At 48.1% G+C, this 13,154-nt stretch overlaps 1 protein-coding gene across 11 annotated transcripts in view; it reads left to right on the plus strand.

Moving 5' to 3' along the window:
• Positions 1-336: 336 nt before the first annotated feature.
• The window catches only part of DNM1 (dynamin 1), a 64,857-nt gene continuing 52,039 nt past the window's right edge, over positions 337-13,154 (plus strand). For 7 of the 11 annotated variants that reach the window (XR_004232312.1, XR_004232311.1, XR_004232314.1 and 4 more), the window contains exon 1: positions 340-1,152. Coding sequence is in view for 7 of the 11 variants with exons in the window: in XM_031954729.1 (XP_031810589.1) it covers positions 992-1,152 (161 nt within the window). In the remaining 4 variants the exon portion in view is untranslated. Of the gene's footprint in view, positions 1,153-13,154 lie in introns of all 11 variants that reach the window. The other 4 variants (XM_031954727.1, XM_031954728.1, XM_031954730.1 and 1 more) reach the window with 3 other exon arrangements.

A 13,154-nucleotide genomic window follows, 5' to 3' on the forward strand; every position in this document is an offset into this window, starting at 1 on the left:
TAGATTGAAAAAAAAAATAAAGGAATTGGAACAGATGTCCTCTGGGGCACCTTCAGCTCTAAATCTATGCTCTTATGGTGAGAAGATGGAGCGAATATGACTAAGAAATCAGCACGTACAGTAAGTATTTTCTGAATGTTTAATGAGAAGAAGGGCTTGGGAATATGGGAAATGTAGCATTTCTTCTCTGTGTGGTTCACCAGTCCTCCCCTGCCGTTAACAGCACCCACCATTCACTCATTCATTATTCACTCCCTGTCCTTGGTTTCTGTGAGGGAGGCAAGGTCCCTGCTATCAAGGAACTCGCAGTCTCGGAAGGAAGATAAGTAGAAGAGATGACTGACAGCACCGGGAAGAACGCGCCCGTCACACCCGTGTCAGAGACGCCTCAGAGGAACGACGGCTCCTGGGGCTGGAGGGGTGGGATCTGAGCTGATTTAAATGGTGGGGGCTTAGCAGATGGAGATGGCGGTGAGGGAGAAGATGTTTAAGGTCGGCCGGGGGAGAAAGGGGCGTTGTGGCCTGCCGCAGAGCATATGCGCTAGAATCGAGGGCTTAGAGGAGAAGGGTATTCTTTAGCGCTGGCCTGGCTCTTGACGCGGGGTGTTGGCCCAGAAGCCAGGTAAATAGCCGGCTTTCCTCGCCACGCGCCAGGAAACTACAATTCCCGTGACGCCTCGGCACTGGCGCCTGCGCAGAGAGCAGGAGCCCCCTCGGGCTCCCTCTGGCGACCGCCGCGGGTCAGTGCGGGACTCCAATCCCCGTGGGGTGGCTGGGCAGCTCGCTAGCCCGGCTGCTGTCGAAGCAGGCAGTTGGGTGAAGCGTCTCTGCTGCAGCGGGAGGGAGCAGACGCAGGGGCTGAGACCTCGGTGTGCGAGGGAGAGGAGAGCCGGCGGCCGGCAGCCCGCAGCGAGCGCGGCGGGCTCGAAGGGGCTCCGTGCCGGAGCGGGGAGCCCCCGGGGAGGGGGCTCGGGCAGCGGCTGCCGCAGCGATGGGGAACCGCGGCATGGAGGACCTGATCCCGCTGGTCAACAGGCTGCAGGACGCCTTCTCCGCCATCGGCCAGAACGCCAACCTGGACCTGCCGCAGATCGCCGTGGTGGGCGGCCAGAGCGCGGGCAAGAGCTCGGTGCTGGAGAATTTCGTGGGCAGGTAACGAGCCCGTGGCGGCCCCCGGCCCGCGCGCCGCGGCCCGCCCCGTCTGCGCCCCGCGCCTTCGCGCGAGGCAGAGCCCCTGGCGCGGGCTCGGGGGCAGTGCCCCTTCCCCCTCGGCGCCGTCTGTGCGAGCGCGGCGGGGGGGAGGGGAGGCTCGGACCGCAGGCTGCGGGGCCAAGGACGGGGGGGGCGGGGAGGGAGCGCTCGGGCTGCGGGCGGGGCCTGCCGGGCTGGGGGGGCCAGGGCAGCTTTCCTCCCCCCGTTCCGAGCGGGTGACGGGGGAGGCGAGGAAGGGGGAGGGGCGGGCGCGACCGCGGGGCCGCGGCGGGGAGATGACTAAGACCGGGAGGCGGGCAGGAGCCGTCCGAAGCATCCGTCGCCCGTCCGAGCGCTCCCTCCCGGGGGCCTGGGAGGGGGCCGGTGGCGCGCTCTCCGCCACAAGGGACGGAGGAGGGAAGCAGTGACCTCCGCCCCCTCCCCCATGCAGCGGGCGGCCCCGGAGACAAAGGGCCTGGGCTTAGGTGACTGCGGGGGCAGGAAGGTCAGACCCCGGCTGCAGCCCGCTCCCTCCCCCGGACGTTTACCTGGGTGCCTTGCGGGGTGGAGGACGAGGGGGTGACAGCAGTGCTGAAAACTGATGGGTGATTGGGCTGCAGTCAGCCGCCTTAGGAAGGGGAGAGATGGGGGAGGGGGTTCTCGCTCCCCTCCCCCCACCCACCCCCCCACTGCCTGGTGTAGAGAGGATCCCCGAGGAGAAGGCTGCAGCAGCTCCTCCTTACAGGTGGACTGCACAGGCTGCCGCCTGTTCCCCTCCCCCCTCCCAGCGGCTCCTCCGAACCCTCAGCATCCCTTCTCTCCCCTTTCTTTCCCTTAGCAGCCCAGGGGCTCCCATTCTGTGCATCCGGCTTCCCATCACAATTCCCTTCAGATGACCTTCGGGGCTAGCGATGGTGCAGCCTGGACTATTAGCGAGGGGTTGTAGGTAGGGGAAAGGATGCACCCTCCTCCATGTAGTCCCCATCCTTGTCCTTCAGGGACTAGCTGGGGAGCATCGGTACTTCCTACTCAATGTAGATTAACCCCAGAAGGGTTAAAGCCCCCCTCTCTGAGCTCCAATAAACCCCACTTCCTCCACAGTGACCCTCCCGGGAGAAGAGGAGGGAAGGGGGGGAAGTCTATATGAGGGGAGGGTCCCTGCTGCAGAGAAATTCCAGAGAAGCCCTGCTTCTGGGAAAGCCCCTCCTCCTCCTCCTCCTCCTCCTCCCCCAAAAGGGGCTAACCCCCAGACTAGGGTTCCTCAGTAGAGTTTGACAGCTCCTTCTTGGCTCCCAGCAAAACTGACTTCTGCAGATTTCCCCTGGGCTCATGTGACTCAAGAGCTGCAGAGATAGGGCTAGAGGGAGATGATTTGGCTTGGTCCCTGGGTGGGGGCTGAAGGCTTGAAGGAGTTCTCTTTATATCTTCCCTTGCCCTTCCCATCCTCATGACTGCCCTGCCTCCCCCCCAAAGTATATCATTTTCACCTTGTGGCCAAAGATTTCCAGAGAAGCAGGTGGCCCCAATGATGCACAAGGTACAGTGAGGTAATGCTGTGAGGTCAGCGTGAGGAGACATGCAGTTATATGCAGTAAATATTGGGGCTGCCCTCTCTGGGGGGGGGTGCAGAGGGAATCAGGAAAACTCATATTTAAATAGTACTCCAAACCAGTCTTCTGGGGACTCCAAGGGGGCTCCCAAGAACCCCTTTCAGGCATCAGGGAGTCCTTTCAGGGACTCCTCAAGGTCAAAACTGTTTTCATAATAATAAGACATTTTCATTTCTGATATGGTTAATATGGATTGCTGTAACCCACATAAACAGAAGTTCTTTGGAGGAGTCCTCAATAATTTTTAAGAATATGAAGGATCCTAGGACCAAAAAGGTTGAGAATTGCTGCTCTATTGAATAAATGTATTGCATTAATTACTACTGTGAGGTAAGTACATTTATTATTACTACCATTTTGCAGATGAGTAAACTGAGACCTGGGCTAAATGAAGAGCAGATGAGGAGATGGGGAGGAAGAAGAAAGGAACCTAAGAAATTCAAGTTTCTTGTTGATCTCTAAGCCCTTAACAGATCTTGAATCTTCCCTCTAACTCTAGGAATAACAACAATAATAGCAAATATTTACAAATCACCCGCCATTTGCAGTGTACTGTGCTTAGCACTTTAAGTTTTCTCATTTAATCCTCATGGCAACTGTGGGAGAGGGTTAGTTGATATTATTATCCCCATTTTATAGATGAGGAAACTGAAGTTATGTGATTTGCCCAGGATCACCCAGTGCTGAAGGAAGATTTGATCGCAGCTTTTCCTGCCTCCAGACTGCATCACTGGGCAGGGTTACACACCTAGAGTAGAGGATAGGACCTGACGTTAGCCTACAGTTCTTGCTCCTCTGGAGGACTGACAGCTGATGATGCTGGGTTCTGCCTTGTCTTCTCCCCTCTCTGGTTCCCAGGTTGTGCCTGGATTTCCACTCAATGTCAGCAGGCTGGGGATGTCCCTGGGGCTGTGTACATGGTGATGAAGGCAGGCTAGGAGACTCCCTCAGGACCAGGTCTCCCTTCCTCCGTCCTCCAGGGAGGAAACGAATGATGGAGCAGAGGAAACAAGGAATTCTGGGTCTGACTGGGATCCGGGATTCTGGGACAGCAGCAAGCCAGCCTCCTTGTCAGCTCTAGAATCACACACCTAGGGCCGTTCTTTTAGAGATAGAAGGGTCATCTTAGACCCTTAGAGATGGAAAGCCCAGCAGATTTACTGATTTGTTCAAAGTCACACAGGAAGGGGCAGGGCCAGGATTTGCCTGGGGTTTCTTTGTCCCCAGAGCCAACGTACTCTCCACTCTACCCCACCTTGCAGAGTTGGGGAGACGCCTATGCCCTAACAAGCTCATCCCTAGAGACTTCATTCTGTAGGTAGGTAAACTGAGCCATGGAACGAGAAAACTCCTTTTATCCAGCCCATCAGTGGTGAACACCTGGCCTGATCTACGTCTTCAAGCCTCACACCATCTTCCTGCTGGTGATGGTTGGGGCCTGCCTCCTCATGGGCTGCTTGAGATAGGAAGCAAACTTGTAGAGCTCTGTGCCCTCCCCTTTCCCTGCAGGTAAGGGCCCCACCCTTCACACCTCTGTTTTGCCTTTCTTTGACCTGGGTCCGGGATGTCTGAGAATGGATCTGGCAGGTCCTAGTACTGGTCCTATATTGACCAGATGGTGACCTTCCTCCTTCAGTTTTCTCTAAGAGAGAGCCAGCCAAGCCTACATAGAGTGTGTGCCTTTGGCCACATGATGTATCTTCCCTATGATGCTGTGAAACAGATTTTCCTTTAGTGCTGGGGCAGGTCAGCATAGGGTGGCAAGGGCTTTAGAGCAATCTGCTTGGGATGGGTCTTCTCAGCCCAGTGTTGGGACAGAGGATGAAGTGTTGCAAAAGCCTCCTAGAAGCCAAAGCAAGGAAGGCCAGCAGAGAGAGACAGAGAGAGGGAGACAGGGAGAAAAAAGGAGAGACAGAGACAGAGAGAGGGAGACAGTGAGAAAAAAGGAGAGACAGAGACAGAGAGAGGGAGACAGTGAGAAAAAAGGAGAGACAGAGACAGAGAGAGGGAGACAGTGAGAAAAAAGGAGAGACAGAGACAGAGGGAGACAGTGAGAAAAAAGGAGAGACAGAGAGAGGGAGACAGTGAGAGAAAAGGAGAGACAGAGAGAAGGAGAATAAAGGAGAGAGAGACAGAGAGAGAGAGACAGTGAGAAAAAAGGAGAGACAGAGACAGAGGGAGAAAAAAGGAGAGACAGAGAGAGGGAGACAGTGAGAAAAAAGGAGAGACAGAGACAGAGAGGCAGAGAGAGGGAGAAAAAAGGAAAGACAGAGACAGACAGAAGGAGACGCCAAGAGCCAGAATGCAGAAAACCAGCCTGGAAACTGGAACACCTGGGTTCCTATGTGAATCCGTTTCCTCTCTTAGCTCTCTCCATCCTTTTTAGACCTGGGATAAGAAACCAAATGTATTTTTTTTTGTTTTGTTTTGTTTTTCTGGCCCTCATAGTGAAAGAAGAGAAGATAAATGCATGGGAAGATTGGGCAGTTTGTGCCAAGTGTTTTCCTTCTGAGCTTTTCAGGTTCAGAAGAGTCAGCTTGTCAGGGAGGAGTTCATGGATGCCAGCTCCCTCTGGGCTGTGTCTCTGGGCCCACCAACACAGCCTGATGTGGGGGCCTGCCTTAGCCGGGTCAGACATCTGTACCCCGCAGGACCAGACCTGGCTTTCTTTCCCTGTCACCCCCAGCAGCTACATGGTCCAGTCAGAGAACACATACTGACTCCCCCCACTCATGAGAAACACACTGCGTGTGCTTACTCCATGCCTGAAATGTGCTTGGCACATGCTCGGGATCCCATACGGCTGCAGGCACCTACGTGCTTAACATGGAGGACACAGGACCAAACTCCTTCCCTCCTCTCAGGAGGGAGAAACCTCTATGAGACCTGTCCCTCCCATGGCTGGATCAAGGAAAGCAGATATGGAAAGTGACCCACAGAGGACCAGGATGCTGAAGGGAAATGGAGCTGAGCAGGGACTTATAGGAGAGCTATGGGGGAGAGTCAGGTTTCTTTAGGTTTGGCTGGGGTCATTGGGGCCAAGAATGCCAGGAGCTGGGGGAAGGGAGGGCCAGGGACGGCACCAGCCAATGAGCAGGAAGAACAGCTACCCAGAGGCCTTAGGAAGCCTCCTTAAGAGAGGCTCGCAGCAGGACCGTTAGAGTCAAGAGCACCTGAGTACAAATCCACTCTCAGATACTTACCACTCCCTACCTGGGTAACCCTGGGTCTTTTCTTACCTTCAATCAGGCTTGGGACAGGAGACTTTCCTTTTCCGATTCAGGTATCTCTCCCCTGTAGCCTTGAACTTATGCTACTTTAGCACATCCATAATGCTAGACTTGGAGTCAAGAAGACCTGAATTAAAATCCCACTTCAATACTTATTAATTTTGGGGGAAAATAAAATAAAAAAATTAAAAATAAAATTTTAAAAATATCATTTAATCCCTAAAAAAAGGACTTGTAAAATGAGGATGATGATAATAGCATCTTCCTTAGCTTGTTATTAATATCAAATGAGATAATATGTGTAAAATGATTTGTAAACCTCAAAGTGCTATGTAGATGTTAGCTATTTTTATTGTATGGATACAGATGACGCATGCCAGCCTATTGGTGTCCATAAGTTAAGGGCACAGTGGATAGAGCATCGCCCTGGAGTCAGGAGTTCAAAACCAGCCTCAGACACTTATCACTATCTGTTGACTCCGGCAAAACATAACTCCAATTGTTTTGCCAAAAAAAAAAAATAAGTTAACACACAACCACATACAATCAGAGTTAGTAAACATTTATTAAGGTTCTACTACGTGCCAGTGCTTGCTAAGGGCTGAGAATGTGAAGAAAGGTATAAAGCAATCCCTGCCCTCAAGGGTATTACAATCTGGTAGAGGAAGATACCCCATTGGAAAAATTAGGCTGCAGTCATGTACTATAATATGTTAGTCTTCATTCATCTTTGTGTTTACATTCACATGCATGCGTACTCTTTAAAGATTCCTCTTATCTCTCCACCGTCATTACAACTAACTTTTTCCTCTACTCCCTTGTTCCCGAAACCAAAAGAGCTCAGGCCATTTTGATATCCAGCACGTATCAGGCTCATAGGAGCTGAAAGGTGTAGTCGCCTGGAGTCAGGAAGGTTTTTGAGTTCAAATCTTGCCTCAGATACTTATCTATATGACCCTGATAAGTCATTTAAGCCGTGAATCTGCAAAAGGGGATAATAATACCAATTGTCTTCTTGGGTTTTTGTGAGGAGCAAATGAAATACATGTAAAGCATTTTGGAAACCTTAAGATGTTATATAAATTCTAGCTATTATTATCAAGTCTGGCCTTTTTTTTTTGGATGATTTTGTATTCATTATTTTACCAAAAAGAAATTTAAAAAAATTTTAGTTAGGCCTTTGTTCATCACAAGAGCATGTAGCTATAGTCAGGTGCATGGATATTTTCAGCCATCACTGTGAGGAAATAATTGCTCCCCCTTTTAATAACTGGATGTTTATTTTGTAATTACCCACTGAGCATCCTGCTACAGATGGGGACACTGAGGTCCAGGGAGAGTAAGGGACTCACTCCGCAATGAATCATCATCCCCAAGTGGGAAACAACCATGAAGATCCACAAAAAGTGGCTGGGTGACCTTGGGCCAGCCTCTTTTCCTGGGTCTCAGATTCCCTGTCTATCAAATGAAAGGCTTGGACTTCTGGCTCTATGATTCTGTCTCCTGAGTCCGTTATAAGGGCCCAAGTCTAAAGCTTATGTATCTAAAGAAGAATAAATGGGCTCTTTTTACAAAAAGAAATTCTGACTGCTCTCTTTGGGCTTCACATTACTCCATTTCCCCCTGCTCCTGCCCTCCTTCAAATGCCTCATCCCAGGTGGGCCTCCATCTTCTCTCTCTACTCACATCCAGGTAACAAGGATCTTTCCAGTGGTACAGAGCAGAGAAGATGTCATGTTGGTACCAGGGTGAAGGAGAGGGCCAGGAACCCGGATACCGGGCTTTCTTTAGGTCTAGCTCTCCTGTGCCCTGAAGTTTCCCCCTGTCAGGACTGTCAGGAGGGAGAATGGAAGCAGACATGGGGAGGGGAAAGCCAGAGTCCAGCAACTTCTGGGAAGAGACAAAGAGGAACAATTAGCAGCTTCATCCACCTTTGACATCCCTATTTATTACCATGGGATTGTTTTATTTTGTTACTCATATATATCTGATCTTAAGGCATTGAGAGAGGAAAGGCATTATTAACCAAGGGCAGAATATTACAATAGGCCATTGCTGTGTGAGGAGGAAAAGCCCCTGGTTATCCAGGAATCTGAAAGACCCACCCCCTGAACCTTTGCCAGAATCTGATGAATGACTAGTGTTCTTAAGACCTGGGGTCCCCCTCCCCCCTCCCCACCAAATAATAATAGATGACATTTCTATAACTCCTTAAGAATATAAAAAGATTTATACAATCTCATTTGATCCTCAATATCCCTGTAAGATACTTGCAATAAGCATTATTACCCCTACTTTACAGATGAGGAAACTGAGGCTAGGGTTTCTTGAGGAGAGATATTAAATGTTTTAGCCAGAGGCCCACAGCTGGTAAATGTCAGAGGCAGGATTTAGGAACATTCATTATTTCTACCCTGGTGTACACCAGCATAATTGTCAAGATGCAAACTAGAAACAAGAATTACATCATATGTTTGTTTATATGAGGTTTGTAGTGCATTCCTTACAACAATGCTATGATGTTGGTAATGTAAAGATTATTTTCTCCAATTTGCAATTTAAAGTCCAAAAGATTTGTCTAAGATATCTTTTAAATATCTGAGGCAAAGTTTGAACCCACTTGCCTCTAGATAGCTCATTATCCTTCAGATAATTCTAACTCTCCACTCAAAGATTTTTTTTAACTCAATAGACAGAACAGAAATATACGACCATATTTATGATATCATTATAATAAATATAATTATAACAATGGCCTTAATAGCTTATCAATAGATTCTCATCTAAAGATGATAATTTTATCTTCTTTCTAATACCTCTCAGGGCACAATATGTTGAGAAATCCTTTCCCTAGAACAAAATACTGAAACTTAGTAGTGTGTAATTAGCTTGCCCTGGAAAAGAGATGGAAAACGACTTTTCCCCTTATTTGCAGAAGTAGATAGAGATGTGGGATATTGTACCTATAGGTTGTGTCCAAAGCCGTAGGGCAGTTTTAAGCTTAATAAGCTGGTTCACCTGACTCAGTTGATATGTGGCTTAATTTTTCTGAGCTACTTTCTAAAAGAAAGAGAAAAGGTGGTTTACTTTAGTAAAGGGATGGTTTACTGTGATTTGAGTGAGGACATATATTTGGAAGGAAGGTGATGTGATATAAAAACAAAAGCTAACCATTTTATTTTTAAAATATATGCTTATTTCATTAAATATTTCTCAATTATATGTAAAAAAATTTTAACATTCATTTTTAAAAATTTTGAGTTCCAAATTCTCTCCCTCCCTCCTTCTCTTCCATCCTCTTACTTCTTGAAAAGGCAAGCAATACGATACCTTTGGTCATACATGGAAAGCCATGCAGAACTCATTTTCATATTTGCCATTTTGGAGGGAAAAAAGAAAAATAAAGGAAGTGGAAAAAGAAGACGTTTCATTCTGTTCATCCATTCTCTCTCTGCAAGTGGATAGCATTTTTTAATGTGAGCCTTTGTTTTGTATTGTTCAATTGTATTGTATTGTTATATTGATCACAGTAGCTAAGTCTTTCACTGATGATCATCATTACAATGTTGTTACAGTGTATAGTGTTCATTGGTTTTGCTCACTTCACTTTGCATCAGTTCATATAAGTCATCTCAGGTTTTTCTGAAACCCTTCTGCTTGTCATTCTTAAGATATCCATTTAAAAAAGATCTTTTGCCCCACTGGTCACTTCTATAAAACCAGTTTTACAGATATGCTTCAGAATCTGCAAGTCTCACTCAAGTTGCCGAGGTCTTGCTCATACTCAGAGACCATTTCTTCCTTCTATATCTCCCCCGACTCCATTGTTGTAGGCTGAGAAAACAGAAGCTGAGTAGAGTTGGGGGGTGGTTTATGGACTTTCAGCTCAATGTGAGTTAACAATATGGCATGATAGCCAAAAAAAAGCTAATATTACCTTTGTTTATGTTGAGAGAGAAACCTAGTGTCTGGAATGATTTTGCTTGCCCTTTGCCTCAGACAGACCTCTTCTAAAGTACCTTGTTTAGTCCTGGGGACTCCATTTTGAAGAAACATGGACAAATTGGACTTCATCCAAAGAGTGGCAACTAGGAAGGGCATGTGGAGATCACCCCATCAACTGCAGGGTCTGCAGGGATGTTGGGCCTGGAGAAGGGGAGACATGACACTTGTCCTCAGTACTTGGGGAGCTGTTAGACAGACACCTTGTTCTGCTCAGTTTGTAGAATGAGAAGCACTGGGTTAAAATTGTAGAAAGACAAATTTCAGCAGATGAAGAACTATTTCCATCAGAGGTGCCCCAAAATGGAATGGGCTCCTCAAATAGGAGTGAGCTTCCCATCTCTGGAGGTCTTAAGGCAAAGGTTGGATGACCAGTGGTCAGGACAGATCTCCAGTCTCTTCTACCTCTAAGTTCAGTGACCCTTTGACCTGTCTATATAGCATCCTCCATTGTGTTCCTCTCCCTCACTTTCCCCAACTCAGGACTGCCATCAGCTATCTCTCATCTCCCCCGCAAAAAAAAAAAAAAAAAATCCTTTACCACAACCAAATCTATTTTTCTCTCTCTTTTGTTTTTGTCTCGTTTTTGAGCCAGTTGGGATTAAGCGACTTGCCCAGGTCACACTTCCCCAGCTGGGAAGTGTGAAGTGTCCGAGGCTGGATCTGAACTCAGGTCCTCCCGACTCCAGGATCCATCCACTGCGCCATCGAGCTGCCCCATAGCTCACCTCTCTATTTAGATCCAATACCAGAGGAGTCAGATGGAGAGGCAGCTTTCCTCTGAGCTTGCTGCTTTGTTTTCCTTGAATCCCAGTCCAAGAAAAAGTCAGGTAGTGGTTCTAAGAAGGAAGCTGAATACCAGTATGTTAGTGCCCAAGTTGGCACAGAAGCTATGCCATTTCTACCAGGCTTCTGTGAGCTCGAGCTTGAGCTTGGGCAGAAATCAACTATCAGGCAAGTGAGACTTAGAAGGGAAATGGGAACCGGGCCTCTGCAGCCAGGTTCTTCTGCCTGGTGCTCTAAAATTATTCCTTCCTTTTTCTCTCTCCCGCAAGGGAGGTGGATTTCCAACCGACCAGCCCTACCTTGGAGAGAAGATACTCAGCCATTACCAACCCTGACGGGTTTCCTCCTCCCATGTTAGGGGTGGCTACCAAAGTGAGGCAGCTTGGGTCTCAGGTTAGGAATGGTCCTTGAAATCCCTGAGACCAGGGAGTCAAACATAAGTCAGACATACCCACAGACATTGCTCCTGGGGCAGGGGGGGGGGGGGGGTTTGTTGAGCCAGGCCAGCCTCCTCCTCTCATCCTACCTTTCCTCTGGGGAGGGACACTTCATCTCATTCCTTCTGTGATCATCTCATTTAGCTTGTTTCTTTTCCAGCTGTGGAAACCGAGGCCCAGAAAGGGAAAGTCTCCCAGAAAGGTTATGGAAAAGCCAAGACCAGGATCTGGGTCTCTTAACTTCCAGGCACTTAGTGTCCTTTCTTTCCATAAGGCCGGCCTGCTCTCCACCACCAAGACTCCTTCTCCTTCCCAGAGGTCCACCTGGCCTTCCCAGTGCACTCAACCTCAGTGCAATGGGGCAGTGACCAGTCCACATTTAGGGATTCCAAGGGAGTCAAACAATCTCCTTCTCTCTTTTTCTCTTGACCCAAGCCCTCAGCCATGATAGACATTGCTCCATGAGCCCTGGAGACGCTGGAGTGAGTCCTTAGATGACAGCTGTCCATGTGGCAGTGCACCTTTCAGGGACCTGTCTATCTGGAGGAGAGGCTAGAAAAGAGAACAGAATCTTGGAGATTGGGATCACTGGACTTTGGATCATCTGAGCCATTCCTTCTAGGGTTGTTTTCTGTGATCATTTTTTTCCTAGATAGTTTGGGGATGATGGAGATGTTCCTTATAAAATACTTTGAGCTCCTCGGAGGTATCATTTTTCTATCTTTATGCCTGTTGTATGTTTGAGGATGAATCAGCAGAAGGCAAGGAAATCACTTTCTCAATCTCCCAGCTTCGCCTCTTACCATCTCCCACTCTCCCCAGGACTTAATAGTGACAGCTATCATTGCCCCATCCCCATCTCCCAGGGGCAGTGAGCTGTCTGGTGGGCTTGGCCATCGTTCTTTCTGGGGGCCCTGTTATCAGCGATCTCCCAAACTGGCCTCTTAAGGCCATCAAGGAGGGGATGGCACCCTCCAGTATATTGAGAGAGGTGGGTAAGCTTGGCAAGCTCCCTGGATGCATGATGGGAAGCTTGCTGGGAGGAGTCAAGGAAAGGAGGAAGGGAACATTATTGAAGAGCGGGGTCAGATTGTATCTCTGAGAAAGGGAAGGAAGCACAGAGATGGAATGGAATTAGGAACAGGAGAGGAATTTCCCTTTCCTCACCTTCCAGAGCTGAGGTTGAAGGAATGGGGCTAAGAAACAAGACCCCTGTGTTCTGTGATGCCCTGTGCAATTTGGTGCCTCTGTTCCCTAATGTTCTCTGGGAAGAGCTGGTTCTTAGAAGGGTACAAAGAAATCTGGGAATTATCTATTAGGTTTTGCATATTTCTGAAGGAGAGTTACTCTGAGATAAAGTACAACAGGCACAACAACATTTGGAACCCTGACTCGGAGAAGCTCTGTATTCTTCCCCTGAAGTGTTTCCTTTCTCTGGGCATCAGATTTTCTATCTGTAAAATGGGGGCTTTTAGTTAGAATCCCAAAATGTTAGAATTATAGAATATTAGAGCCAGAAAGGGTTTGGAAATGATTTGGTCCATCCCTTTTAGTTTACATCTAAGAAGCTTCATTCCCAGACAGGTTAAATGACTTGATCAAAGTCACATAGTTCATATGGGAACTGTATGTCTCTCTATTTGTCTCTTTCTCTCTCCTGATATTTTTTATTTTTATATCACACTCATATCTCCCCTTCAGCTGCCCAGAGTGTTTTCTCTTGTAACAAAGGTTAAAAGAGGAAAAAAAAATTCAACAAAGCCAACTAATACATGACTGGGTTAAAACACTATATGCAGTATTGTACACCCATAGTCCTCCTCCTCTCCAATGAGGTGCATTTCCTCAACCGTGAGACTCATTCTATGATTATCATTCTAAAATTAAGTGCCTTTGAC

This window comes from Sarcophilus harrisii, chromosome 2, assembly GCF_902635505.1.
Source record: "Sarcophilus harrisii chromosome 2, mSarHar1.11, whole genome shotgun sequence".
Lineage (NCBI taxonomy): Eukaryota > Metazoa > Chordata > Mammalia > Dasyuromorphia > Dasyuridae > Sarcophilus > Sarcophilus harrisii.